The 26,534-nt window shown below is 43.0% G+C and overlaps 1 protein-coding gene across 3 annotated transcripts; it reads right to left on the reverse strand.

Moving 5' to 3' along the window:
- Positions 1-8,815: 8,815 nt before the first annotated feature.
- Positions 8,816-22,185, reverse strand: CAV2 (caveolin 2). 3 transcript variants are annotated; one of them, XM_053257194.1, is made up of 3 exons: positions 21,767-22,181; positions 20,927-21,114; positions 8,816-11,253 (listed from the first exon to the last, which is right to left on the reverse strand). In XM_053257194.1, the coding sequence occupies exons 1-3, from the start codon at positions 21,914-21,916 to the stop codon at positions 11,103-11,105; spliced, it is 489 nt and encodes a 162-aa protein (XP_053113169.1). In that variant the 5' UTR covers positions 21,917-22,181; the 3' UTR covers positions 8,816-11,102. The 3 variants fall into 3 exon arrangements, with proteins under 3 accessions (XP_053113169.1, XP_053113170.1, XP_053113171.1); XM_053257195.1 differs by lacking the exon at positions 21,767-22,181 and adding an exon at positions 21,418-21,598; XM_053257196.1 differs by lacking the exon at positions 8,816-11,253 and adding an exon at positions 11,267-16,106 and having other exon boundaries at positions 21,767-22,185.
- Between the last annotated feature and the right edge of the window lie 4,349 nt (positions 22,186-26,534).

Below are 26,534 nucleotides of genomic sequence, written 5' to 3' on the forward strand. Positions count from 1 at the left end.
TTATCACTGAGGAATATCCCTACCTTATTATGTATAAATTACCACTTGTTAAGCTAGTTGTCTCAGGCCACTCAAATATCAGAGCTACCCGGGGGTGACATCTCTAACCCATGGCAGCCTGGGTACAAACATGGAGTAATATATTGATTACTGATCAGTATATCAGATATACTGATTGATTGATTAAGTGCCGTCAAGTCAGAGTCGACTCTTAGCAACCACATAGATAGATTCTCTCCAGGATGATCTGTCTTCAACTTGGCCTTTAAGGTCTCTCAGTGGTGCATTATTATTATTCATTGTTGTCGTAATCAAGTCCATCCACCTTAGTGCTGGTCGTCCTCTTCTCTTTCCTTCAATTTCCCCCAGCATTATGGACTACTCAAGGGAGCTGGGTTTTATATATATATAAATACACACACAGATAGATAGATATATAAATGGTCAAGTGATTTCACCTAGAAACAGTGTTTCAAGTCAGATCCTCTTCAAAAGTAGTTTAAAAGAGTATTTTTACATTTGTCACCTAGACTGAAATGTAGATTTGATTTGAAAATGGATATCGGGGGAGCCTTACCATGAAGCCAAGTGCGACCACTTCTGCAGTTAGAATTTCAGCCAGAATTTATAAGTTTGGTGTAAGATCTTTTTTTTAAAAAGCACCATACAAGATTGCAAAAGCAGTTGGAGGAATTTTCAGGGTTGGCAAAGTTTATACATTTAGTAAGATGAACTCCAGATCAGGCTGTGAAGAATTGTGGTGTCTGTTGAGGACAGAAGTGGCTGCTTATACTCAACTACAAAGTAAGAATAAATCATAAGGAGAAATATACAAATATTTGAAACATCCTGTATATATGCAATGTATCGCCAAGATCTTGGAAATCAGCCCAATGTTCTCTAATGCAGCTATAGTGCCAACACGTATATTTGCATGAGCAATGTTAACATCAGAAGAGCAAACTCACATGAGATCTCACTTCTGTTCTGAGATCAAGAAACATCCTTGATTGCAGTTTCTCTGTTCATGGTAGGGAGGGAGCAATAGCATGTGAGTTACAGCATTAAACAACTCCTGTGTATAGACTGCTCCCACAAGTAGTTATATGTGCAAATAGTTCAACTAATACCTCGGAACTGACTCCATCTGCAGTATCCGCCTTTCCAAAGTGCAGTTATTATTTTTTAATGGTTTATTCATCAAAGTAGAAACATTAGGTAAGTAAACTACTCGTAAAAGCGAGCTTAGTGATGACTTCACATAGCACAAAGAATATGAATTGCCCTTTCTTGTTTGCTGTAGCTATACGGGGATGAGACACACACACACACACACACCCACTGACTTCTTTTGGACTATTGAACTATGAGGTTCCAATTAGATTCTATGGAAACTGACAATGAACCATATTTGTAAACTGGTATTCATGATAAGTGTGGCTAGATCAAGCGTATGTTAGCAATTCAACTGATCAGAAGCTAACAACATGTAGTCAATAATATTTCCAGAGGCAGAGTCAGCCTGTGAGGTTACTTTGATACTTGTGTTCCACAGGATTTCTAAATACTGGGCATGATGTCCTGGACACCTGCCAGAGATGTATCAAATGTTGTGAACATGAAAGCATGTACATAATTATGGTATAGTGAAGATCTACAGCCAAGTACTCACGTGATTCTGGTAGTATAGGAGTTTTCCTGATGTATTAAAGATATTTCTCTCCCAACTTTCCTGAAATTACTTCAATACGGTGTACAATAAGCACATTAGACTATCATCACAGAACAATTGTATATATACACTGTCATTGACTGGGCAAAGTCATTTTGTGTAGATTACACGGCTAGGACAATTCAAGAAATGGGATACAGGAGGCCTTCTAATCTCACGGGGGTTATGTTTGCAGAAACTGCAACACTGGAGTGCTTGACCTAACCCCCCAAATGGGGTTAGGTCCCTTAGCTAAACTATCTACTGCCATGGCAAGAGCAGTTGGAGCAGCCTGCACACAGAGAGGCTATTCATACAACCGCTCGAAAGCGAGCAAGGGAGCCCAGCCCTGGAGCGGTCGTGAGAACCGCCGGGAGCTGTGCAGCTCCCGGTGGTTAGTCTGCTTAATCCTTCCCTCCTTAAACAATGTTAATGGCGCGAGCACTCCACTAACTTTGTTTTGGCGATCTTGATTCACCACACCATGGCTCCGTGCTGCAGCGACTCATGAGGAGACCCCTGACTGGGAGGCTCCAACAAGCCTCCCGGCCTCGGGGGTCTCCCCAGAATGCCCCACACACTCATGTGGGGCATTCTGGGACTTCTGGATGCCGGGCAGCCCCTGATCCCTGCTGCCCTTACCGGCTCTGTGATGGGCTCGGTAATTGAGTAGGTAGTCGATCCGGCCACCTAGGGCAAGCTCCCTGCTCGTCTGTGGGGAAAGTGGGCTAAGCCCTCTCTCCCCGCAAAGCTCAGTTTAGGCTCTATGCACGGATCATGTGTCGAGCCTGAGAAGCAGAGAGAGAGGCTATTTAAACTGTAAACCTCCCCATTGTTCAGCTCAGCTGAGAAGTGTGGGGAGGTCTAAAGTTTAAACAGCCACTCTCTTTGCTTCTCAGGTGACATGCAGGGAGGTTTAAAGAGGAGATGCAAGAGGGGAGAGTGGATGGAGCAGCCTATGCCTCTCGCATCACTTCTTTAAATTTCTTTGTGCGCCAGCTAAGAAGTGGAGAGCTGGCTATTTAAACTCTATACCAGTTTAGTTGTGGTGGTGTGTGTGTGTGTGTGTAGAAAACAGCAAATAACCAAAACTACCCCAACCCGCGCTATAACTAAATTAGTATACAGGGAGGTGGTGCACAAATGGGCACAATCACTATTCAAGGGCCACCTGTATATGTCATTGCATGTTTTATTAATGTACTTGGAAAAGAGAACTAAAAGGACAGGTTGAGATTTGTAGGATTTTAACTTGGAACATTCAGTTTATTGACAAATGACCATATATGGTAAATTTGAATCATCGTAGATGTGATCTGAAAAAGATGCTCTGCTTTTCGTGAGCATGAGGTCATTTCGGAATTATTGATCTGATTATTGGGTGTTGAAAATCTGTTGAGACTTTTAACATAGTTAAAATATTATGATTATAAGATTATAAGGACATAAGAACAGCCCAGCTGAATCAGGCCCAAGGCCTATCTAGTCCAGCATCCTGCTCCACAGAGTGGCCCACCAGATGCCACCAGATTATAGCATATTTAACAGTTAAAATATAACATAACGAGAGCCAGCGTAATGTAGTGGTTAGAGTGCTGGACTAGGACCGGGGAGACGCAAGTTCAGATCCCCATTCAGCCATGAAACTAGCTGGGTGACTCTGGGCCAGTCACTTCTCTCTCAGCCCAACCTACTTCACAGGGTTGTTGTGAGGTGAAACTCAAGTATGTAGTACACCGCTCTGGGCTCCTTGGAGGAAGAGCGGGATATAAATGTAATAATAATAATATATTACTTGTTAAATAACACCTAATGAGACGATATAGTGGCAATGAAATATGCATACTACCCTACTCCAGACAAGATTTAAGACCTCCTTTAATGTGCAGATAAAACAATTAAAAACAAAGATCTTGCAAAATCGAGCAAATGTGTTTCAGTGTTAAAACATCTTTGTTAATGCTGTATCTCAAACAACTGGAGCATCTTAAGAGTAATTACAGCCACTGAGGCTAAATAGCCAATCTGAAAGCAGGAAAGAGAAGGGAGGAGGAGAAAAATCTACAGAACAAATCCTAACCCTTTTATAAAGGAAAAGGAAAGGTTGTGCTGTCAAGTTGATGTTGACTCCTGGCAACCACACAGCCATGTCGTTTTCTTGGCAGAATACAGGAGAGGTTTACCATTGCCATCTCCTGCACAGTATGAGATCTTGAGGCTATTCCCATGATCAGGCGAAATCGGGCTAGGGAAGCCTAACCCAATTTCGCCTGACTGTGAGAACCACCGGGCTTGCAGGCGAGCCCGGTGGCCTCCAGGCGGTTAACCCGCCAAACTACCCCTCCCCTTAAACCAGGTTTGTGGAATGAGTGCTCTGCAAACCCGGATTTTAAAATCGTGAGTTGATGTGGCTCCGCGGCGTGGCTACTCATGAGGAGACCCCCGACTGGGAGGCTCAAAAGCAGCCTCCCGGCTTGGGGGTCTTTCCAGCATGTCCTGTGCACTCACGCAGGGAATGCTGGAGCTTCTGGGGGCTGCGTGGCCCCCACACTCCCCAGCCCCTGCCAGCTCCGTGATGGAGCTGGCAGTTGTGTGGGTGGCCGCTGCTGCCGCCCAGAGCAGACTGCTGCTCATCTGTGGCGAGAGGGGGCTTAGCCCGCTCTCCTCGCAAATCCTCCCCAGGCTCTTCTCACGGATTGTGAGAAGAGCCTTGATGTCTTTCAGCACCTTCCTATATCGCTGTTGCCCAATATAGGAGTTTCCCATATTCTCACCAATAAATTTCATTACCTCTTTCATTTCTTCCCTAACATTAATAGTTGATTGCAGCTGTTCAGTATACATGACCTCTTTTATCTTATGCTTTACTGTATTATCTTCGGTAGTCAAAATAAACATCTTTGTTAGTACAACCCTTTATGTTTTTCTTTCACATGCTTTGCCCAGGGTTTCAGTTGGCCTTATTATGTTACATGTCTGCTAAGTGCTAACTCTGCTAACTGAGCAAAGAGGCACCTTTTTAAAGTGGTGATGCTCTTTATTTAGCAGGGAGAGAGCAATTGGCCCTATCCACCCCCAGCACAGCATACTTCCAGTGGATCTTGCTGGTGTCTAGCATATGTTTCTTTTTTAGATTGTGATCCCTTTGGGGACAGGGAACCATTATATTTATTTATTTATATCTATGTAAACTGCTTTGGAAACTTTCAGTCCCCCTTTCAGTCCCCCTTTCTCCTGAGTTAAAAATCCACTCGGCGAGGTTTGTAAAAGAAAAGAACAAAAAGAAAAGCAGTTTTATTCAAATGCTACAGACTGCTTCTGTCTGAGACTTTCTCAGCTTTTAGTTACAGGTAAAAAGACTCAGTAGGTTACAAGAATACTTCAAAAAGCACCCCAGATGATGTTGGGGCAGCACACTTTAAAAATCGTGCTTGCCCAGTTGCAAAGAACAGGTATATAGGGAAATGCAAAAAACCAAAAAATCACGAAAAACTTACTTACTTAACTAAACTTAGTTTAGTTACATTTGAGGTAAAAAAACAATAGAGCATTATCAGGGATATACAAAACACACACCAAAGAAACAGAAAGTCTAACACAAAATCTGACTGCACACACATTTCCTTAGACTAAATTTCCTGAAGCCAAAGCCCAGGCTTCCTTTTTCTTGAACTCACCAAACCTAGGTTGAGAATTCAAGCCCCTGCAGTTATGTCTTCCCATAGCTGCAGTCATCCTCCCAGGCTGCAATCCTCCCTGGCTACATGTGTTGTTATTTTGCTCATTCGCAGCCTGCTTCTAACAAAGAAACCCTCCTTCTTCCCAATGGCTCTTTCGGTCCCACTCGCCTGGTGTGCTGATTGGCTGAGCTCTGGAGTTCACGAGCCTGTCAGTCAGGATAGGGTTCACTTCCAGTTAACTCTTTAGGGGAGGGGTGGCTGATCACTACAACTATATATATGTGATGACATTCAAACAGTGGTCAACTCTGTAGAGTGTTGTGAATCAGAGATATTTTGAGATAAGGACATCTGTTCTAATAAGTGCCAACATCATGTTCTGCATAAAGAGGATTTAGCAAACAAAATTCATATCCTTCTTGTAGTGATAGGTCAAATATATTCATATCAACTGTCAGAAGCTTTTAAAAAATGTTGCATGGTTTTTAGCAGGAAGAGTTTAGTCTTAGATCTCATACTGTTTTTCTCAAAGTTGTTTTTTCCACCATAGGGATTTTTTTTTTAAAAAAGAGAGTTCATATAACTTGACAGCAAAAGTTTTATCTCTACAGGTGGGGGAAATAGCACACCCAGGAAAAATAATGGATTAATTCTTTGGTGTCCTGTGTATGTGAGTGTGTGGTCTGGTGCTCCAGAACTGTTCTGACCTTTTCAACTGTATCCTGGAAAACATTTTGCTTCTTGAATGGGTGAGACAGAAGAGCATTTCCATTAGTCATACAATTTAAGGATTTCTGTCCACATCCTTTCCTACAGTTCACACTGCTGTACTAATAAACCTTGAGGGAATTAAAGTTAGCAAGCATCCAGAAGGCTGAAACCTGAAAGACTTGAAGTTTTGCACAATGCTCATAATCCAGAGATGTGGGATGCTCTAGCACATGCTGTTCCACATGGCAGTAAGAGAACAGTGATGAAATGTGTTGACAGCCAAAAGAGATGAAGGAGAAAGATCCTTCATAACCAGATATGCCTTGCTAATTAGCCAGTTGCATTAACAAGACAGTAAAGCAATTGATCAAGAACAAAGGTAGGAGATGCCTCCTACCCTAGTTGGGGAGCTGTGCATGATCCCAATTTTTGATGGTCAGTTAAAATTAAAAACAAAGTTGGCGGTGCTGTCTGTGATCATATGCTAAGCAGCAGCTGAGTCAAAGGGCTCCCTCCTACAAAGCAGCTGTAGTGAGCTCTCCTAGTGCAAAACTACAGTACATTTTTTGTAGGGGGACTGGAATCACAATGCAACATGCTGGAAGTCATCCTATGTTGGGCTGGCAATGAATGTTATACAGGAGTGCTCACTCTGCTCTATACAGCAGTGAAAAATTGTACCCATCACTTAAAATTTGAACAGTCTACTCTACTATCTCCTTCTGACAATTTTAAAAAAATATTTTAAAACCCATCTTTTTACTCAGGCTTTTTCAGCTTTTTAATAGGTTTTTAATTCTGTGATTGACTTTTAAATTGTTAGTTTTTAATTGTTTTAATGTGTTTTTAACTGTTTTATCATTGTGAACCGCCCAGAGACATGAGTTGGGGTGGTATAAAAGTGTAATAGATAGATAGATAGATAGATAGATAGATAGATAGATAGATAGATAGATAGATAGATAGATTAGGCCTTAGACTTAGCTCTCGTTTCAGTACACCATGATTTGATTTCGAAGAGTATTACTGAGTGGGAAAGTGCCCAGTAAAATCCTTATTATACTTTCACTCTCCTTTGGCTGGGTTGTGTTATGGGCAACGATACAGACATTTTTATAGTGAACGTTCATGTCAGCTTTCAAAGCTGAGCTTCAAAATTATTTATGCTTAAAAGTAAATCAAAGTTATTCAAGTTCACAAAATACCAGAAGAGTTTCCCCCCTCAGGCATTCTATTAAATTCTAAAGAGAGAAGAGATTCTGGCCAGCTGTATAGGATGGCTTATTGAACTTAAGCAAAACTGCATAGAGGTATCTATATTATTATTATTATTACATTTATATCCTGCTTTTCCTCCAAGGAAACCAGAATGGTGTACTACATACTTGCGTTTCTCTTTCACAACAACCCTGTGAAGTAGGTTAGGCTGAGAGAGAAGTGACTGGCCCAGAGTCACCCAGCTAGTTTCATGGCTGAATGGGGATTTGAACTTGGGTCTCCCCGGTCCTAGTCCAGCACTCTAACCACTACGCCACACTGGCTCTCTTTCTATATCTAGAAAGCAAGAGGAATCACATTCAAGGAATTTTATCCAGACATTTCATTTCTACTATCTGGACCTGTTTTAATCCATAGAAGGAAAACATTCATTTAAATTGAGCACTGGATATCATTTTGTCCAAAGTACACTGTCATTCACACAATCAAAAACTGTGTTCTACCCGGGTTTGGGAGCTGTGTGTGCTCCCAATTTTTAGTGGTGTAGAAGCAAGTTTGGAGAAAAACTGGGAAGAAGTGATTGTGTGGAAGCAAGGTACCAGTTTTCCCTCCTACCTTGATTTCACACAATCATTTCTATCCAGGTTTTTTCCCTACCTTGCTTCCATAGAACCAAAAACTGGGAGCACATAGAGCTCCCAAACCCAGGTAGAAGACAGTTTTTGATTGTATGAATGACCTCAATAAATTCTCGCAGTGTACAAAATTGTGGCGCTCCATAATGTTGTACAACTGTAGGACACATAAAAGGTTATGCGATATGTTATACAAGGTGTTGAACAACTGTTATGTGTGTCAGTTTCTTCTGCTAGCTCAAGAACTAGATTGGAACAGACATTTTTTACTTTTTGCCCTCATTGCATTGTGCTTGTGCAACTGATTACAGTAGTGCAACACTAATCTGGCTATATTTGTAAGGCAAAGAATTTCACTGCAGGTCTGCTTTAAAAATACTGAGGTTTATTAAATTACAATGCTCTACTTCCTAATGTGTGATGTGCACAAAAATCCGATAATATATTGGATTTATGTACATGTAACCATTTACAGAACTGCAGTCTTAGTTTCGCTAATCATAAATAACTTACTTTACTGGGAAAAAATCCATATGGAAATATTAAGATAGTACTCAAGATAGCACTGAGCACTCCCTGTCTCCCTCACTTTTTAAAATCACCCATTTTTTATTATATTGAAGGATATATTGTTCACTTCCTTCAAGTTTGGATTAAGTTTAAGAGTTCTAGTTGACAGTATTCTTAGAAAAGTGTATAATTTAAACCTTGAAAAAACTTAGTGAATTATGTTGATTCTCATACATAACTATGAACAAATAATCATTTAGTATACAATTCGTGTTGCTGCATCAACTGTGAAAACACACACACACACACACACATACACACACACACACACTTTATTAACGTTGTAGGTGTGAATAGAAAATGATCCTTTATTTTTAGTCTTTAGAGTAATTGACACCCATTCCCTAGTAACAGGATTTTTAAATAACTTTTTTCTTTTAAGAGAACATCCTACAAGATCAAAGAGCCTAACATATTTATTATATGAATTATTAAACATTGTTAAAGTATCAAGGCAAGAAATCTTGAATGTACTACAGAGGATTTTAATAAAGGTATTTGTAAAAGACACATTTCAAATTTCTTTTGCATAGTTTGTATTACAGAGTTTAGGTATGAAGGTGGAATTATACAGTACATAGTATTTGGTATATTTTGCATTGTCCAGCTATAATGCAACTGATTTTTGCACAATCTAGGCAACAAAATTTCATCAAAAATTTCACTACCTTCACTCCAGAGATGTACACCCCCCCACAAAGCACTGCATGCTAGTTTTTGTGTATGACAGCCGCACAAGGCGGGAACAGAGGCCATAGATGGAAAGCCATTCATATCCAAGGGCAGAAGGGAATATCCACATGCTGCTGAGATCAGAGGTGGATAGCTCATGAGGTGCACCACTTCCACATGGGCAAAAACATGCACATCTGAACGCGGACCTCCTCTCCCTATCTTCATGGGATGCTCTAGTTTCTCAAGTCACTAGCTTTTGTATCAGGTCCTGAGTGCAGACTGCAGCTCAGACTCTTTTCTGAACTTTAGAAACTTTGTGGGCTTACGTACATGGACCTGACCTTCTGTGCATGGTAGAAGTGCATGACAGCAGGTAATTGGCTCTTTAGAATAATAGTTTGGCAAGAATACAGAGACTGTAAAAATAAAGCTTCAAGGTGACCCATTGCAATACAATGTACATAAAAACAATATATACAGCAAAGTCAAAAGTTCATTAAATATAGCATAAAGATCTACTACCCGCCCCAAACCAACATCTTATTTTAAAGAGTGGGTTTTGGACACACTTTTTCCTTTTGATCCATGAGAATTTGCATAGTAGGCGGGAGGCAGAAGCATTTGATTCCCTTTCTCCACATAGCTTCTGTGTAAACTTGTACGCACAACTTTTTGGAGCCTGGACTGTGTCTACAGTTTCTACAGTAGAACCTCACAAAGTCCCCAGGGACACATAGTAATCAGGAAAATGCCTCTAATAAAAACACCCAAACAACTGAGGCAATTGCGGGGGGCAATCTTTGTAACTCCCCAGTCCAGAACTCTGTGCAGTCTCAATCAGGTTTAGAGCTATTGAAAGGACATTCCTATTGACTATAACAAAAGGGAGCAGCTCCATGCATCCTACTTTGTAGGGGATCTCCATGTGTGTCTTGGTGCACACTTGGTCTGACCTCCATGATTTCAGAGATTCTAGTGCCTGAACTGGGAATCTCTTGGTCTGAGGCTAGAACCTAGCCGTGTGAATAAGCAGCTTTTTAAAGCGAATATACAACACTGGGCCCTGTGAGTGGTAGGAAGTATGCAGGTTTTGGATTGGTCAGGCCTGAACTAGGAGCTTAGTCTTCTGTTCTGGTTAACAGAGCCATACCCACTTCCCACTGATCTCCAGGTTCCAGTTCAGACCCCAGTGATGACTCACAGCTCCAGATCTCAGAACCAAATACAGGGACATGGGTTTGGGAACACATTCACCCCAGGCTTGTTTCCAAGAAGCCCATAGTCCAAGTCTGGTCCTGAGAAGTGCACTTTGGAGCTCCATGCATAGAACATCACTGGATTTGGGAGTGTGGAGGTGTTGGGCACACACAGGGATAATGATGGATTAAGCTGCTATGGGAGCTAGCAGTTTGAGAGCTGGGTGGATTGAATGTTGAAAGCTTCAGATGATGAAACTTCTATTCCATTCATAATTCTGAGATTCTGTTGCATAGAGTAACACCCAAAAATAGGCCAGATCCATTCCTTGTATAGTTTTCAAGAAACAGTGCATGATTCCGAACAGTTAAAAACCTGTACTCAAGGGTATAGGATACGTTAATAATACTGCCCTGTGACATATCTATGGGAATCAGGCAATGAAAGTACCATTAAAATAAAATGTTGCAAATGTATCCCATTATTTTATTTTATTTTTTTGCTAGCAATGAAAATGGACTAGTTTATCTTAAATTATTCCTGCCCACTCCAAAGCAAAGTTCCTTTCCAGAAAAAGTGCAACCCACTTGGAAATATATAACAGTAGTAGTTTCGGAATGAATTGTTAAGTGAACATCTCCCATGCTATATCAGCAAGGAAGCCTAACATCATTTAAGACTAGAGTGGCGTTGAATCCCAGATGTTCACTCTTGGTCAAAGCGAATACTGATTGCCGCAAAGCACTTTCCAACACTGTGAAATACTGGTGCGATGAAGACATCTGTCATAGTTTTCCATACAGCCTGCACAGAAGGCAAGATCATGAGGCAGGATTTTATAAAAGGCACCACAAGCCTAGAAAGAGGAGAGAAAAAAATTATTATTTTACACTTTTCAGTGGAAAAATTCTCAAAGAAACATAAGGTTTCTTTGAGAAGAAAGAAACACCAGCAATAGTCAGTGCTGCTGCAATTAAATAGGGGCAGTTGTTCATCCCCAGATAAATATAAAGAGAATCACTAATCTGAAAGGCTGATCAACGCTGTGAACTCTTACTTCAGCCACAATTTATTATCATTAAAAAGTAAAGTGTGCCATCGAGTTGGTGTCGACTCCTGGTGACCACAGAGCTCTGTGGTTGTCTTTGGTAGAATACAGGAGGGGTTTTCCATTGCCTCCTCCCACGCAGTATGAGATTATGCCTTTCAGCATCTTCCTATATCCCTGCTGCCTGATATAGCTGTTTCCCATAGTCTGGGGAACATAGGCATAGTTTCTCATAGTCTGGGAAACATACCAGTGGGGATTTGAACGAGCAACCTCTGGCTTGCTAGTCAAGTCATTCCTGCTGCACCATTAGGTGGCTTTATTTATTATCATTATGCGACCAATATTCACATTATTATTAAATATCAAGCAGATCCATCAAAAGAATGCCATTTTTGTTTGGGTCTAAGCTCAACAAATCCTGGAGATGGTTGGAGTCTGGCACATCAGTGGCAAAGTGGTGTTAATGCAGACATACAAAGAACAAAAGATAATAGTCTGCAAAGTTCTTTTTTCCTAGCCCACAAATCCGTTTTTGTAAATGATTGCAGCAACCAGTAGAGAGGATTGCTCAGAAGTCTTACTGTATTTAGTGGGGCTTACTCCCAGGGAAGTGTGCATATGACTGCAGCCTTGGTCATCTGTAGCACCCCCCCCCATAGTTTCACACAGCATTATTGAGTGCACAATTCCCACTGTGTAAAAGTTTTTAAAACATTCAGAATTATTTTAAAAAATCAACACATAGACCGATCTGCTTCAGATTAAATATACAGAGCCCAGCCATCCTGCCCTACATCTGTTCCTGGTATCAAAGCCCTAGGCTAAGCCATTCAACAGATCTAAAGGGTTGGACAGAAAAATCGGGTGCTTCACTCTTTTTATGAAAGCAAAGGGTAGATTCCTCCACATGGGGAGGAAATGATGGTCCATGCGGAGCAGGGGGTGGGTGGGCTCCAGTTTCATAAGTTTTTTTTAAAAAATTGTGCCATGAAACAAGCCATTTATATGACTTTTTTGAAGTTTTTTTTTAAAAAAAAATCATTAAAAATATCAAAGGATTGACTCATTTCCTTTAAATTAAATTCCCAGATTCTAGCCACCCTGCCCTACATCTGTGCCCAATTTCAAAGTCCTATGTCAAGCCATTCCCAGAGATCTAAAGGGTTGGGCAGAAAAGTGGAGTACTTTACCATTTTTTATGAAGGCAAGGGGCAGATTATTCCACAAGGGGGTGGAATGATCATCCGGGATGGTGGTGCTTCAGTTCCAGAAGTTTTTGTAATTTTTTTGCCATAGAACAGGTCACTTATAGGACCTTTTGAAGTTTAATCTTTCCAACATTCATTAAAAATAAATAAATTGACCAATCTGCTTCAAATTAAATATACAGAGCCCTTCCATCCTGCCCCATATCTCCAAGCCCTAGGCCATCTTGGAAATATAAAAAGGGGGGGGGGGAGATAACCCATAAAAGTCCCATACAATCCCACCCACACACCTTCTGGATGGCTCTCATGATGAGGCAGGCACAGCACACAAGCAGGCATGGTGGGGGAGGCAGAGCAGAGGGCTTGCATAAGTCTGGTGGCAGCCAGCATTGGATCCCTGTCTCTCAAGCTCAGCCGTCTCTTGCTGGGCAGCCTTCATCCCATGCTTCTGAAGAGCCATGAGGCAGGAAGAGGCCTCTGTGCTAGCGCCACTCACCCGCTGATTGGCAGGTGGGGGGAGCAGCAGCAGTAGCAGCCTGCCAGGAGGCAGGAAGAGAGTGGGGAAGGGAGGCACTGCAGAGCCCGTGATGGTGGCCGCGTCGGGGAGAAATTCCTGGCACTGACCACTGGCAGGCTTGCTGCTGAGGCCCTTCAGGACAGCAGGGAGGCTGGGGCCTCGGACTTGTGCCTTGAGGTCCAGGCCTAAGAATGCCTCTGGCCTGAATTAATGGTACGGTATAGCATAGAGACTCTGGTCTTCCCTATTCTGCTATGGTCCACATACCCATATAGATCCCTCTTCTCTTTTTGATAGTCTGAAGATGGAGGCTACAGTAGTTGGGAAAAGAGGAGGGCAGAGTGTTAATGAATGCACCAACAGCATGGTGGCAAGAAAAAGGATTCCAGGGAAAGTAACATTTGAAAAACAGGCTCCTTCAGATATCACTTTTAAAAAAAAAGAGCTCTACATGTTGGTGTAGATCCAAGCAAAGTAATATTACAGTGCTGTACGGTGCATAATTTTCAAAGATACTAATCTCAACATCCAACTGAGAACCACTGGTGCAGAATCACACAATTAGCATTATGGTTCTTTCTTATTTCTGTTACCTTGAGTGTTGCAACCAGAGGCGTAACTAGGGAAAACGGGGCCCGGGGCAAGCATTTAAATGGCGCCCCCCGCGCCCCCAACATGCTACATTATACTTAGGTTTTTCCTCACAAGCGCCCGCCGCCGCCGCCAAGCCAGGCCACTGACTGGCCGCCAGGCGCCAGCAAAGCAATGGGGGGGGCGCGCAGGCGGCGCGGAAGGGACCGCTCATGGGGGAGGGGGCGCCAACGTGCTCCCTTGACTGCTGCAGCGCTGCTGCACTGAGCAGGAAACATTTGTATTAACAAAAAATTTAAAAAAAATTTAAAAGAATTTTTTTTGTCATGGCGGCGCCCCCCATGTGACCAAAAAATATGGCGCCCGGGGCACGTGCCCCCCCTGCCCCCCTATAGTTACGCCTCTGGTTGCAACAAGCCTGAAAGCAATTCATTCTGAAGTTTATATTGCCCAACTGTAATCTCAGGAGTTAAAGCTTATTTATACAGCTCCTCATACACACACTGAAATCTTTAACCCATCATGTCAACAGCTAATACTTTCACCAACGTTCTTCTGGTATGGTGTTGCTGTTAGAGCACCTGAATTGCACCAGGGACGGGAGGACTTCTCCAATCAGGTCATTATTTGAAAATTTTTCTGAAATCAGGATTGAAAAAAGTGGAATGCATGGCAAAAGTGCAAAGTAATTAGTGAATAAGAATTCTGACATCTATGATAATGACATCACAGTTGTATACGTTCACATCCCAACCAGCAGAAAAGAGAAAGTACTCGCTGTAAATCAACATAGCCTTGGGCACATTGTGTGCAGAAGCCCTGTTTCAAAATAGGGTCGGGCAGAAATGAGCCTTATACGGCAGACATGGAAACAGCCACACCCTCAGGAAATTATGTTAATCCGGGTGGAGCCTGATCACCAGAAACACCAAGCTCTCTTCAGCTTGCGAGAAAGGAAAGGAGAGGCTATGCCTTCATGCTCCTTTAACTTCATTATAAAGCTTTATTTTGGGTTGAACAGTGATATCATCGGGCGGGCAAAATGAAGACCAGAAAGTAAATCCTGCTGCGCTCCACGTTGTGACTGCTGGTAGTTTTCTAAACATAGGCTGTTTAATGGCACCCGGTATTTTTCTGCTTCCATGCTGAGCCACTTAACCATTCAAAGTTTAGCAATGGCAACTCGATGCTGATCTGCCTGAGCTGCACTCTCAGCTAACTCCAATGGATTTGAAAAAGAATTGTCCTTTTGAAACCTTTCCTTTCTTTTTCTCTGCTGAAACAGCAAATAGCACACACCCCCATGTGGAATGCTGGGAATAAAATGCCTACAGTTTAAAATACCCTCCATTTTACAGTTTCATTGTCACTGCAGATTTGGTATAGGGAAAAAGCTTGGAAAATTCAAAGGACCCGGCCTCCTTATGTGATGGTTTCATAAGCAATTTCCTTTCCTAATTTGTTGATAATTATTGAGAGCTCTGTGGGTGCCAGGAGTTGAAATCGACTTGACGGCACACTTCACTTTACTTTATTGGTTGAATGTATGATGTAACTTCTTCCTTATCCTTTTTGAGGATGTTTACATATATGCATACAAGCTCATTCTTCTCAATCATATTCAGCTTTTCTTTCTCAATTTGTGGCACCATATTTGCACTACTTGTTTACATAACCACACATATAAAGCTTAAGGGACACAGGTACGATTCAACAAGCACCACATGCGATCTGAAGATCCAGTCTTGAAAAGTCTAGGACAGAAATCCTCTACTGTTCCTCAGAACGGCCTGTGAGTAGCTCTGCATAGTGAATGAAGCTACTGCAAAATTGGCAAGGAGAGCCACAAAAGGTTATGAATCCACAAACATTTTTGGAAGTCCACCTGCCTTCACATACGCTTGTTAGTTATTTGTGGCCAAAACGGGGTGGGGGAAGCAACTTTTTTGTAAAACCTCCTTGGCAGGTTGCTCTGAGGCAACTGTTACCACAGGCAGCCAGATAACTGGATAACTGCAATCCTGAATGACACTTCTGAGGTGACAGAAGCAATGTTATGGGTATAAGGGCCAGTGGCAAATCAAAAGGAGTGACTTAGAAACAAAATACAGCTCAAATTGTGTGTGGAGAAACTCCTACTTACATTTCAAAGCTCGGGCAGGGATCTGATCTCTACAATTACAGGTAGAATTTGTCATCTATCATATGAGATATTGCTAGTGCGTCAGGCCATCACACCCAAACAGCTAAGCATTTGCCACAAAGATCTATTTTAAAGCATATATAAATATCCAGGTTGGTCTTGTAGCTTTTGGCTCGATGTTTCTTCCTTAGCTTAAAGCCTGCTTTAAGGGAAAGAAGAAAGATCCAGTCAAGCAGAAGAAGAATGCAGAGAGGCAGCTCTTCCTTAACAAGCCTTGAAACAGCTCGCTAAACTGGTGCTTGGGACTGGCACGGTGTCAGACTGTAGTCTCATACCTACCAGATAGTGTAACTATGGTCACCAGTGTAACTAAGCCAGCCAGAGGGAAAGGTCCAAGGTAAGAGACTTTTAAATTAGTAACAGTAGCTTAAAATAAAGGAGACACACTACTGGGTTTTGTTTTCGCCCTGAATATTTTATTTTTTTTAAAGTCTGCAATTCTCCACATTGGAGAGGGTCTCCAGACCATGAAGAGGTAAAACATTCTGCCCTTCAATGTGAGCATGCAATTGCTTCTCAAGGCACAGAGAGTTCTGGGTGCAGAAGGAATGCGAGGTCAAGCTCTTATGTGAATGTTTGGCATGCTAGCACAGTAACAACTCCTCTCTGTTGGCACTTCAGCAATCCTTCCTAACGGAGGGTTTCCAAAATGCTTCTCTACGCAGGATGGAATGTAGCCTTCCAACACACACCGTTCTGAGGAAGGTTAATAACAGGGTCTCAATTTTTAAACTGAAGAAACAAAATAGTGAGACAGTGATCACACCCTCTTATGGAAATTGGCTGAGCCAGGGGATCTAGCAGTCCCCTCAGTGGAGTTGCTTTGGCTCTTTCCCAAAGGACACTGGGAGTGTTTGAGTGGAATTCATTATCCTGCCCTCAAAACAAGCAACAGTTACACTCTTCCAAACCAAAGGGATTCCACAGGAAAACAGAACAATGCCCCTACAATTCCATCCACCCAACTCCACCTCTAAGTTTTTGGACAAGCACAGCTGTTCTGAGAACACACACTGTGGGGGAGTTGTAAGGTGTATGTTGGGATGGTAAAGAAGTGACATTAATAAATGGTATCCCTTCTCTGGAGCTTTTCTTTTCCTTTTCCTTTTGGTCTCAGCTTCTGAAGCAGTTGAATACCAGGTCAGCAATGTTTTTTCCTAAATGGTGTTGGTTTCTAAGGGTCCAGCAAAGTAGCTTCCTCCTTACCCCATCTTTCAATAGACAAAAGTGGAAAAAGCGTTGGGAAGATAGTGGTACAGTAAACCATCTTAAGGAAATGAAAGAAACTATTTCCAGAACAGTTAGACACTTCCGTTTCTTGTTTGATTTCCCCTTTTTGATGACAGAGACAGGTGTACTATCAATATGGACTTTCATCTTCTGATTTGTCTGAATCACACCATGCTGAAGTTGACAGAAGCACTGATCCAGAGGGCTATGCACAGTCATGGACTTGCTCCCTCCCAACCACAATGGTTTCCCAGTTCATTCCAGTGGAGAGAGAAAACTGGTCTGCCCAAGGGAATTGTATGGATTAGTTCTCCCATTGAAATGAAAGGCAAAAACCATTGCTGTAAGTCAACTTTGTGTGTCTGTTGTGCCATTTGTGTCTTCAAGCAAATTTGTTTTGTTATCACAGATACTGAACCTACTCCTAAAGCTGGTCTTTAGAAAGAATGAACAACTTATGGTAGAATAAGAGGCAAGGCAGGGTAATAAGAACAACTTGGATTAAGATACAACTTTAGATATGTGAAAAATTCAGCTGCAAACCAGAACAGACCTTAAAGGATCCATAAGAGAGATAGACTAGGCCCATTAACACATTATATTCAACACTCATACGAGTGTGTATATCTATATCTATGCACGCACACACACCTATCTATATTCAGGTACAGTCATTCACATGTTATGTTGAACGCAGGTTCAAAAGTACACTTCCTATCTGTACCATTCATTTGAAGAGCCTGTATCCAGGTTAACTTTTAAAATGAACTCAAGTACAGTCATTCATACAAACACATGCATGAATGCATACACAACAGTACACTTGTACAGCATAATGTCAAGTTGGGCTATCTTCAAGGAAAACGTTAAAGCTGGAAGGTGAAGGCAGGTTGAGTCCATGAAAGTTTTAAGGATGTGTATGGCTAGAGTGCTAGACTAAGACCGGGGAGACCTGAGTTCAAATCCCCATTCAGCCATGATAATTGCTGGGTGACTCTGGGCCAGTCACTTCTCTCTCAGCCTAATCTACCTCACAGGATTGTTGTGAGGAGAAACAACCATGTATACCGCTCTGGGCTCCATGGAAGAAGAGCGGGATATAAATATAAAATGAATAAATAATAATAATAACCTTGCAATTTCACCACAACTAGCTAAAGTAATTAACAAACTCCTCCAAGTGAGTGGAGTTGGATATCTCTTTACAGCTGGGGAATAGGAGGTATCCTATTGGAAAAGAGACAGAATAAGATTTTAAATCTGCATTTTCAAGCAATTTGTTCCAGTTAAATTTTCACTACTACGACAGTGTTATGGCACCAACAACATCTACCTCAGAGTAGATGTTTTGAGTTAGACTCAACTTAGCAATTTCGTTTTCTCAAACTACCCTGCCACACACTTTTGCTTTGAGTAGTTATACTCTGACCTGAACCAACTTTTTCATAAGCTCCCTCCACTGGCATTACTGTAGCTGGGTACAGTGTGGCTGAACACAGAGGCTACAGAACATGCTGATGACCTCTCGCCCTGCACTGATGTTCAACAGTTAACTCTTGTCCTGCTCCCATGCTGTTTCTGCAGAACAACAGTTAACTCATGGCCATGGGGGCGGGGCTTCAGAGTGCATCGGTACTTCCAAGGGTGGCTGTACCAGAGGACAACATCCTCCTTTTCAGTCACTGCTGAAGAAGGCTACAAAGTATGGATAATTTGTGCCTCAGAATTCTCTCAGTCAAATCACTGCCAGTTCAGAATATTTTGCTGCCCAAAGCAAAACACAAAATGGCACTTGCTCCTCCCTTTATCTTTTTAACACCCCGCCCCACAACAACACACACATTATTTCCTCCTTTCACATCTCTCCCCAGACCTTTTCTTTTAGGCAGGCTGTCCTTAGGGCAGGACAAGCAGGGCGACTGCCCCAGGCCCTGCTCTTCTAACCCCCTTTAGACTTAACTGGAAGGGGCCCCACACTGGCTGATTTGCCCCAGGCCCCGCACCCCATCAGGGCTCCCTTAGGACACCCCTGCTTTTAGGAAAAGGCAAAGGAATGTGGTGCCCCTTGACCTTCCACCACAGGGCATCTATTGGCGGGAGGGGGAGTGCTGAGTGGGCCGCTGGGCTGCCCCTGAGAACTGGTCCACAACAGTCTGCTTCACCCTGCATCATGGCTGCGCTGGCCTACAAAGCCCTTTAGCTGCAGTGTTCTGTTTTAATTTCCCCTTTAATATTGGAAAAGATGACCTAGTCCCTGCTCACACCAGTTCCAAAGGTTTACAGTAAGAAAATGCAGGGCCAAATGTGCCCACATGTGCCATAAGACGAAAAGACCAGAAGCAATGTGTTTCAAAGGCCAAATGAAGGTTCATCATTTTAGGGGTTCATCATTTGGAAGGATGAATCACTTTGCAGCCACAGATACAGAAGATGCTGTCCATTTTTTCAGTAATCGTAGTACTTTTGCAAGTAACAGATGGGCCGAATCAGCTTGCCTGACACCTGCTGTCCATATGGCCATCTCAAATGAAGTGGCAAGACCAGCATGAGCAGCATAGGCACCACTGCAGAAAACCAGGGATGGTCTCTCCAATTCACCCACACCCCGATGATAAGGATCTCTTCTTACAAGGCGCTTCCTGCTTCACCCTTTTGTATGATGGATACTGTAGTTGCTGTGGAAGCTGATATCTTGAAATGCCTTAAGAAAAGGTTTGCACAAATGCCCACTGTGCAAACATCCCCCTTTTTTAAAAAAATGCACAGCACACTGCTATTTTACATGCAGGTACATGTTTGGTGGTTGCTTTTTGAACAACATGGTGCTTTTTGAACAACATGGTGTCAACATTCAGTGCCGGATTTAGGCAAAAGTTAAATAAGCTTAAGGCCTCACATTAGGAGGGGCCCCAAATTTAAAAAAAATGAGTAAAATTCAAGTTTTACCTACTGTATTTTCACTTAAATTTTTTTCTAATGCAAACAAGCTTACTGCAGGATAACTATTTTTGGTTAGATTATCCATTTTTCAATGCATCTTTGCCAAGTAAAAATAAAGCTTTATTATTTCTAATTCAATTGTCCTTTTTGTTATAATAATAGTATTTTGTAATGCTATGGGCCTTTCAAGCGTGTCATAGCTTAGGGCCTCAGCATGTCATTGTTCTGGTCACATTAAGCGCAATGCTTTTCAGCTCAGCCAATTTTCACATTCTGTTGCCAGTCATCATGTGGAGAAATTAAATGATATATGTGCATGTGTCACTGGCCAAACTTAACACAATGGGGATAATGCTGTAAATAAGATCGGGACTTTAAAGCACTTTTCATGTGTAAAAGGCACAATTATGTGAAAATAATTCCCATTAAATTCAGTAGGTGCTACTTTCAAGTAAATATAATATAAACCTACCTCACAGAGTTGTTGTGAGGATAAAAATAACCATCTACACTGCTCTTAGCTGGAGGAAGAGTGGGATATAAATGTTAAACGAATGAATAGATAGATAGATAGATAGAAGGATAAAATTTGGGCTGATAAAGTGCAAGAAAAAATTATTAATAGAGGAGATCAGCCAAAAAGACCCTCTGTAAAGATGGCAATGCCTAGAGTCAGAAAGAGGGGAAAGTACTGCTTGTATTCCCCATTCCAGAATGCATGTAAAGTCCTTCTGTAATGTACATGTACAATGTTAACGTTTCAGAAGACAGGAGAGGTCAAGGTCTTACCAGATGTGCAGGCAGCTGAGCACGGCAAAGAGAATCCCTGCAACCAGGGCCAGCGGGATGGCAAGGATTAGTGTCAGGAGCTTGTAGATCAGGTATTTGCTGATCTCAAAGAGTGCATGGCTGCAGATCCAAACTCTGTCGAAGGAATGAGTGGATGCAGGCTCTGCTATCACATCGTCAAATCCCAGCTGGAAGGAGACACAACCAGCCCTAAGAACATAAGCCTCTATTTGGAAATGGAAAGGACAATTATGCAAAGTTGGTGAGGGGGCAGCGAACGCAGTGGGAGACGGTTGCTTTTGTTACTAATCTGAAAGCAACTTGCTGAATCAAAAGGCCACTAGCGTCCTACTAAAAGGTCTCTACGTCAACGCGATTTACAGTGCAATCGTCCCACTGTGTTCAAACGAGCTTGCTTCCTAATCAGCGTGTTGTTCAGGATGGAAGCCTTATAGCCTTGGTTATTTACATACACACACATACATACATACACACAACTTGGAAATGCAGTGCTGATCCATTTTCATTCGGTCTGCACAACTGCCTATGAATGTAAGCGTGATCAACATAAGATCATGCTCCCTCCCCCGAAATAAAGAGACAACCAGGGAAGAAAACGGGGGTCAAGGTATCAAAACTACAGCGACTATTCATTCTCAGGATGGGACGGAGAAGGGGGTGGGGGCTGTTACAGCGCCGAGAAGCCTTAAATGGAATAATCATTAAATGCAGCAGCGAGCCCAATCACTACAATGCCAAGCAACAGCAGCAGCCCCCGCAGGTGGGGAAGGAAGTAGCGTCTGGCTCCTGTTGCTCGCGTGGGGATCAGACCGCCCTCACCTTCAAGTGCGTGTTAAGCCCGTGTGGGTCCCTGTCAGGGGCTTTCTCCAGGCTCTTCTCTGTGTCGGACAGAGCCGGACTGCTACTTCGGTTGAAGCCATCGTCGTCCATAAAGATCTTGGTGTCCGCTTTCTCTTTTTCCAGCCCCATGGTCTCCCGGATGATCGTTGGGTCCCGGTCCCGGAGCGCTTCCTGGGCTGTGGCTGGGGATCTCCCCCTCCTCACCTTTCGATGCCCCCCCTTTCGCTTGGCTGCTGGAACGACACGAGGGGTATTCTTGGGTGGAGCAGCCAAACCCTAAACCACGCCCCACAGAAGCCCGCAGTGAGCGCGCTAGAGCCGCGGCGGCTGCAACCCACCGAGGCTGGGCAGCGCAGCAACAGCTATGGGAAAGCGGCAGATGTGCCTGCCTGGCCCTCGCGCATGCTCAAACGCTCCGCTCTGCTCCCAGCGCGCAGAGAAAACAAGCGGTTACTTTTTGACAGCCACCTCCTAAATACCTTTCTCATTGCTTACTTTCTGTCTGGAGATCGCAGCAACAGACCTGGGAACTCTGCCGCCTAACCCCAGATATGCGGGGGCTCATGATTACTAAATGGTGTGAGCAGAGCACTTTGCATGCTCTCAGAGGCACTCTTGTTATTCCATAGATTCCAGAGATCCACCATGGGCTTGAAAGGTTCAGATGCTTAGGCCTCACGGGGCCTGGCTCAAATCAAGCCCTGCACTTACTTGGAAAGTTCCAATTAATTCCATGGAGTTGGTTTCTAAGTAAATGTGTTTACACTTGATTACACTCGTATTTTCCTCATGCCCTCCATTCCTACAGCTGCGCCTGGTTGCTATCCGGATAGAAAGGAAAAGGAGGCAACATAAACAGACACATAGGGAAAGAGAAAAGTAAAAAATTCACACAGGGCCACGGGCGTAGCTAGGGGAGAGGGGGCCTGTGTTCATCCCTCTCTCTGGCGGCCCCCCAGAGTAAGGGAGATAATGAAGAAAATAGGGAGGGGTGGAGCTGGAGGGCCCTCCGAAGCTAGGGGCCCGTGTTCTTTGAACCCTTTCGCTCGATTATAGCTACGCCCCTGCACAGGGCTGCATCTGAAGCAGTGCTTAGCAGAAGATTCTGTTTTATTTATTTATTTATTATTTATTTTTACATTTAAATCCCGCTCTTCCTCCAAGGAGCCCAAAGCGGTGTGCTACATACTTGGGCTTCTCCTCACAACAACCCTGTGAAGTAGGTTAGGCTGAGAGAGAAGTGACTGGCCCAGAGTCACCCAGCAAGTCTCATGGCTGACTGGGGATTTGAACTCGGTTCTGCCCGGCCCTGGTCCAGCACTCTAACCACTACACCACGCTGGCTCTCACAGGTTTTCTCTCTCTCAGTCAGGCCCCTTCTCCTTTCTTTAGCAACCCTAACCTTTCCTTAGCTCATGCTTCTCTGCCACATGAACTGTTGTCCACTGTAAGCCTTCTGAGAAGACACACTTACTTTTATGGCTACAGGTCTATGTGAAATAAGCAAACAGTGCTAATGCTTCTGTAAGAATGAATGGGGAAGGTGTTATTTCGGTACTATTTGTATGTTTTCCAGAACAGCTGATACCCTGTCCCCAACCATCACCAAAGGAGCATTATAATCTTTTCCAAATTATTTTATGTATTTGCTTTACATTCCACTTTTCTTCCGTGGAGGAACTCAAGATGGTATACATAGACTCCCAACCAGTCACTCATCCAGACTCGGACTTCCTTAGCTTCAGCATGGTGACTGTATCATGTGTGCTCTCAGCTTTGTTTTCACTGTACAGAAACCATGATGGAGAAAATGTTACATTCCAATAAGAAGATGCTTCTGCTTTGCATATGAACTCGTTTTTAAGTCTGTATTCCTGCTACTGTAATAGCAGAGAGTCTAAGAAAGGCACTGACATGCTTTTCCAACTATAGGCTCTGAAATAACTCCCCATGCCTTTATTTATACACTGTATATGTGTATACAACTCTCCTTACTATTGGGAATGCAGGGTTCCCAATAATAGGGAGAGAACTCACACACATTTGCATTCATTTGCATGAGTGTAAGTTCTACACTACAGTCGAATGTGTGGAACGCAGCAGCATATGTGATCCCACTCATCCCTCTACATGTGTGATGGCTCTTTTTACAATGTAACATGTGAAAAGGGCCAGGATCATAAATCAATAAAGCTTGCTTTATTGGGGTCCAGAGGAATGGGAGTATTAGGAGAGCATCAAAAGAAATGACTATTTCACATAGAACATACAGATCCTACTCTAGGTAAACAAACTTACAAGTATACACATTTTAGCAGAAAACTTCTGCAGCAAGTCACACAGAGAAAGATTGCTGAGCTCCTCCTCATCCCAAGCAAAGGAGAATGGAGAAACCTAGCCAGTAGATTAGCTGTTGGGAAGGAGCTCAAAGCAATCCCTCCATAGAAGTACAGCTGGTACAGTGCCAGCTGTAGACACTTTGGCCTAGTGAGGACATATTTTATATTCCTTAAGCATGCTTTCCCTCTTGGCAGAACAAAAGGAGTACATTCCAATTTTTACTTTCAGCAAGTGGGCTATCTATCTATCTATCTATCTATCTATCTATCTATCTATCTAATTTATATACCACCTGATATGAACCCAATATGAAACAAATATAAAACAGAGTAAAAACAATGTCACAGAATAAAAACGTTTAGAAATTTGATGAGATAAAAGAAACAGTTTAAAATTAATTGCCGTTGAAAGCCTGAGAGAACAAGTGTGTCTTGAGGGTCTTCCTAAAAGGAAACAGTGTTGGAGATGCTCTTATTTTGACAGAGAGCATATTCCAAAGCCCTGGGGCAGCCCCAGAGAAGGCCCATACCTGAGCAGCCACCAAATGAGCTGGTGGCAACTGTAACTGTACCTCTCCAGATGATCTCAATAGGTGACAGGGTTCATGACAAAGAAGATGATCTCTTAAGTATCCAGGACCCAAGCCAGATATGACCCAGAACAGACAGTGATGATTTAGCTGGCCATTTAGTTACTGTTCATTTTGGAAACTTGAAAACTCTTCAGTTTAAAAAAATGCAAAATATAGGTGAGCACCACCAGGAAATTCTAAGTTTCCTCAGGAGGGATGTTATGAGGGGTGTTCTTACTGTATTATCTGAGCTCTATCATTACCCAAAGAAAGAAACCAATATGACAATGACAAGATGGAGTATTTATCTATATACGTAGCTCTAAACAATTATCTGGATATCCATGGAGTTAAAGTATCAGTGTTTGCCATATGTGCATTTTAGTCCTCTTTGATGGAGTCAGAGGAAGTTTAACAAACTATGTGTTTAAACTGATTCAGGTATTTTCCCCAAGTGGGTTAATATAGTGAGGCTATTCCCATGATCACTGGAAAGTGGGCTAAAGGAGCTTAGCCCGCTTTCCAGTGATGGTTGGAACCGTTGGGCTTGCTTGCAAGCCCAGTGGTTCCATGGCAACTAGCCTGCCTAGGAACCCCTGCCCTTAAACGAAGTTAACAGAGTGCTCGTTCTGTTAACTGTGTTTTTGCAGTCATGAGATGACATGGTGCATTTTTGCGCCACAACATAAGAACATAAGAACAGCCCTGCTGGATCAGGCCCAAGGAGGCCCATCTAGTCCAGCACCCTGTTCCACACAGTGGCCCCCCAGATGCTGCTGGAAGCCACAGACAGGAGTTGAGGGCATGCCCTCTCTCCTGCTGTTACTCCCCTGCAACTGGTACTCAGAGGCATCCTGCCTTTGAGGCTGGAGGTGGCCCACAGTCCTCTGACTAGTAGCCAATGATAGACCTCTCTTCCATGAAGTTATCCAAACCTCTCTCAAAGCCATCCAGGTTGTTGGCTGTCACCACATCTTGTGACAGAGAATTCCACAAGTGGATTATGCATTGTGTGAAAAAGTACTTCCGTTTGTTGGTCCTAGATTTCCTGCCAATCAATTTCATGGGATGACCCCTGGTTCTAGTGTTATGTGAGAGGGAGAAGAATTTCTCTCTATCCACTTTCTCCATACCATGCATGATTTTATAGGCCTCTAGCATGTCTCCCCACAGTCATCTTTTTTCTAAACTAAATAGCCCCAGGTGTTGTAGTCTTGCCTCATAAGAAAGGTGCTCTAGGCCCCTGATCACCTTGGTTGCCCTCTTCTGTACCTTTTCCAATTCTACAATGTTCTTTTTTAGATGTGGTGACCAGAATTCTATGCAGTACTCCAGGTGTGGCTGCACCATAGTTTTGTATAAGGGCATTATAATATTAGCTGCTTTATTTTCAATCCCCTTCCTAATGATCCCTAGCATGGAACTGGCCTTTTTCACAGCTGCTGCACATTGAGTTGACACTTTCAACGAGCTGCTCACCACGACCCCAAGATCCCTCTCCTGGTCAGTCACCGTCAGCTCAGATGCCATCTGTGTATACTTGAAATTGGGGGTTTTCATACCAAGGTGCATCACCATACACTTTCCAACATTGAACCACATTTGCCACTTTGTCGCCACACTCCCCCAGTTTGGAGAGATCCATTTGGAGCTCCTCACAATCCATTTGGGATTTCACTGCCCAAAAGAGTTTGGTATCATCTGCAGATTTGGTCACCCCACTGCTTACCTTGGCTCTCAAGAAGCCTCCCGGCCTCAGGGGTCTCTCCATGATGCCCCACACACTTGTGCGGGGCATCCGGGGACTTCCAAGGGCCACATGGCCCTTGATTCCCA

This window comes from Hemicordylus capensis, chromosome 5 (assembly GCF_027244095.1).
Source record: "Hemicordylus capensis ecotype Gifberg chromosome 5, rHemCap1.1.pri, whole genome shotgun sequence".
Classification (NCBI taxonomy): Eukaryota; Metazoa; Chordata; class Lepidosauria; order Squamata; family Cordylidae; genus Hemicordylus; species Hemicordylus capensis.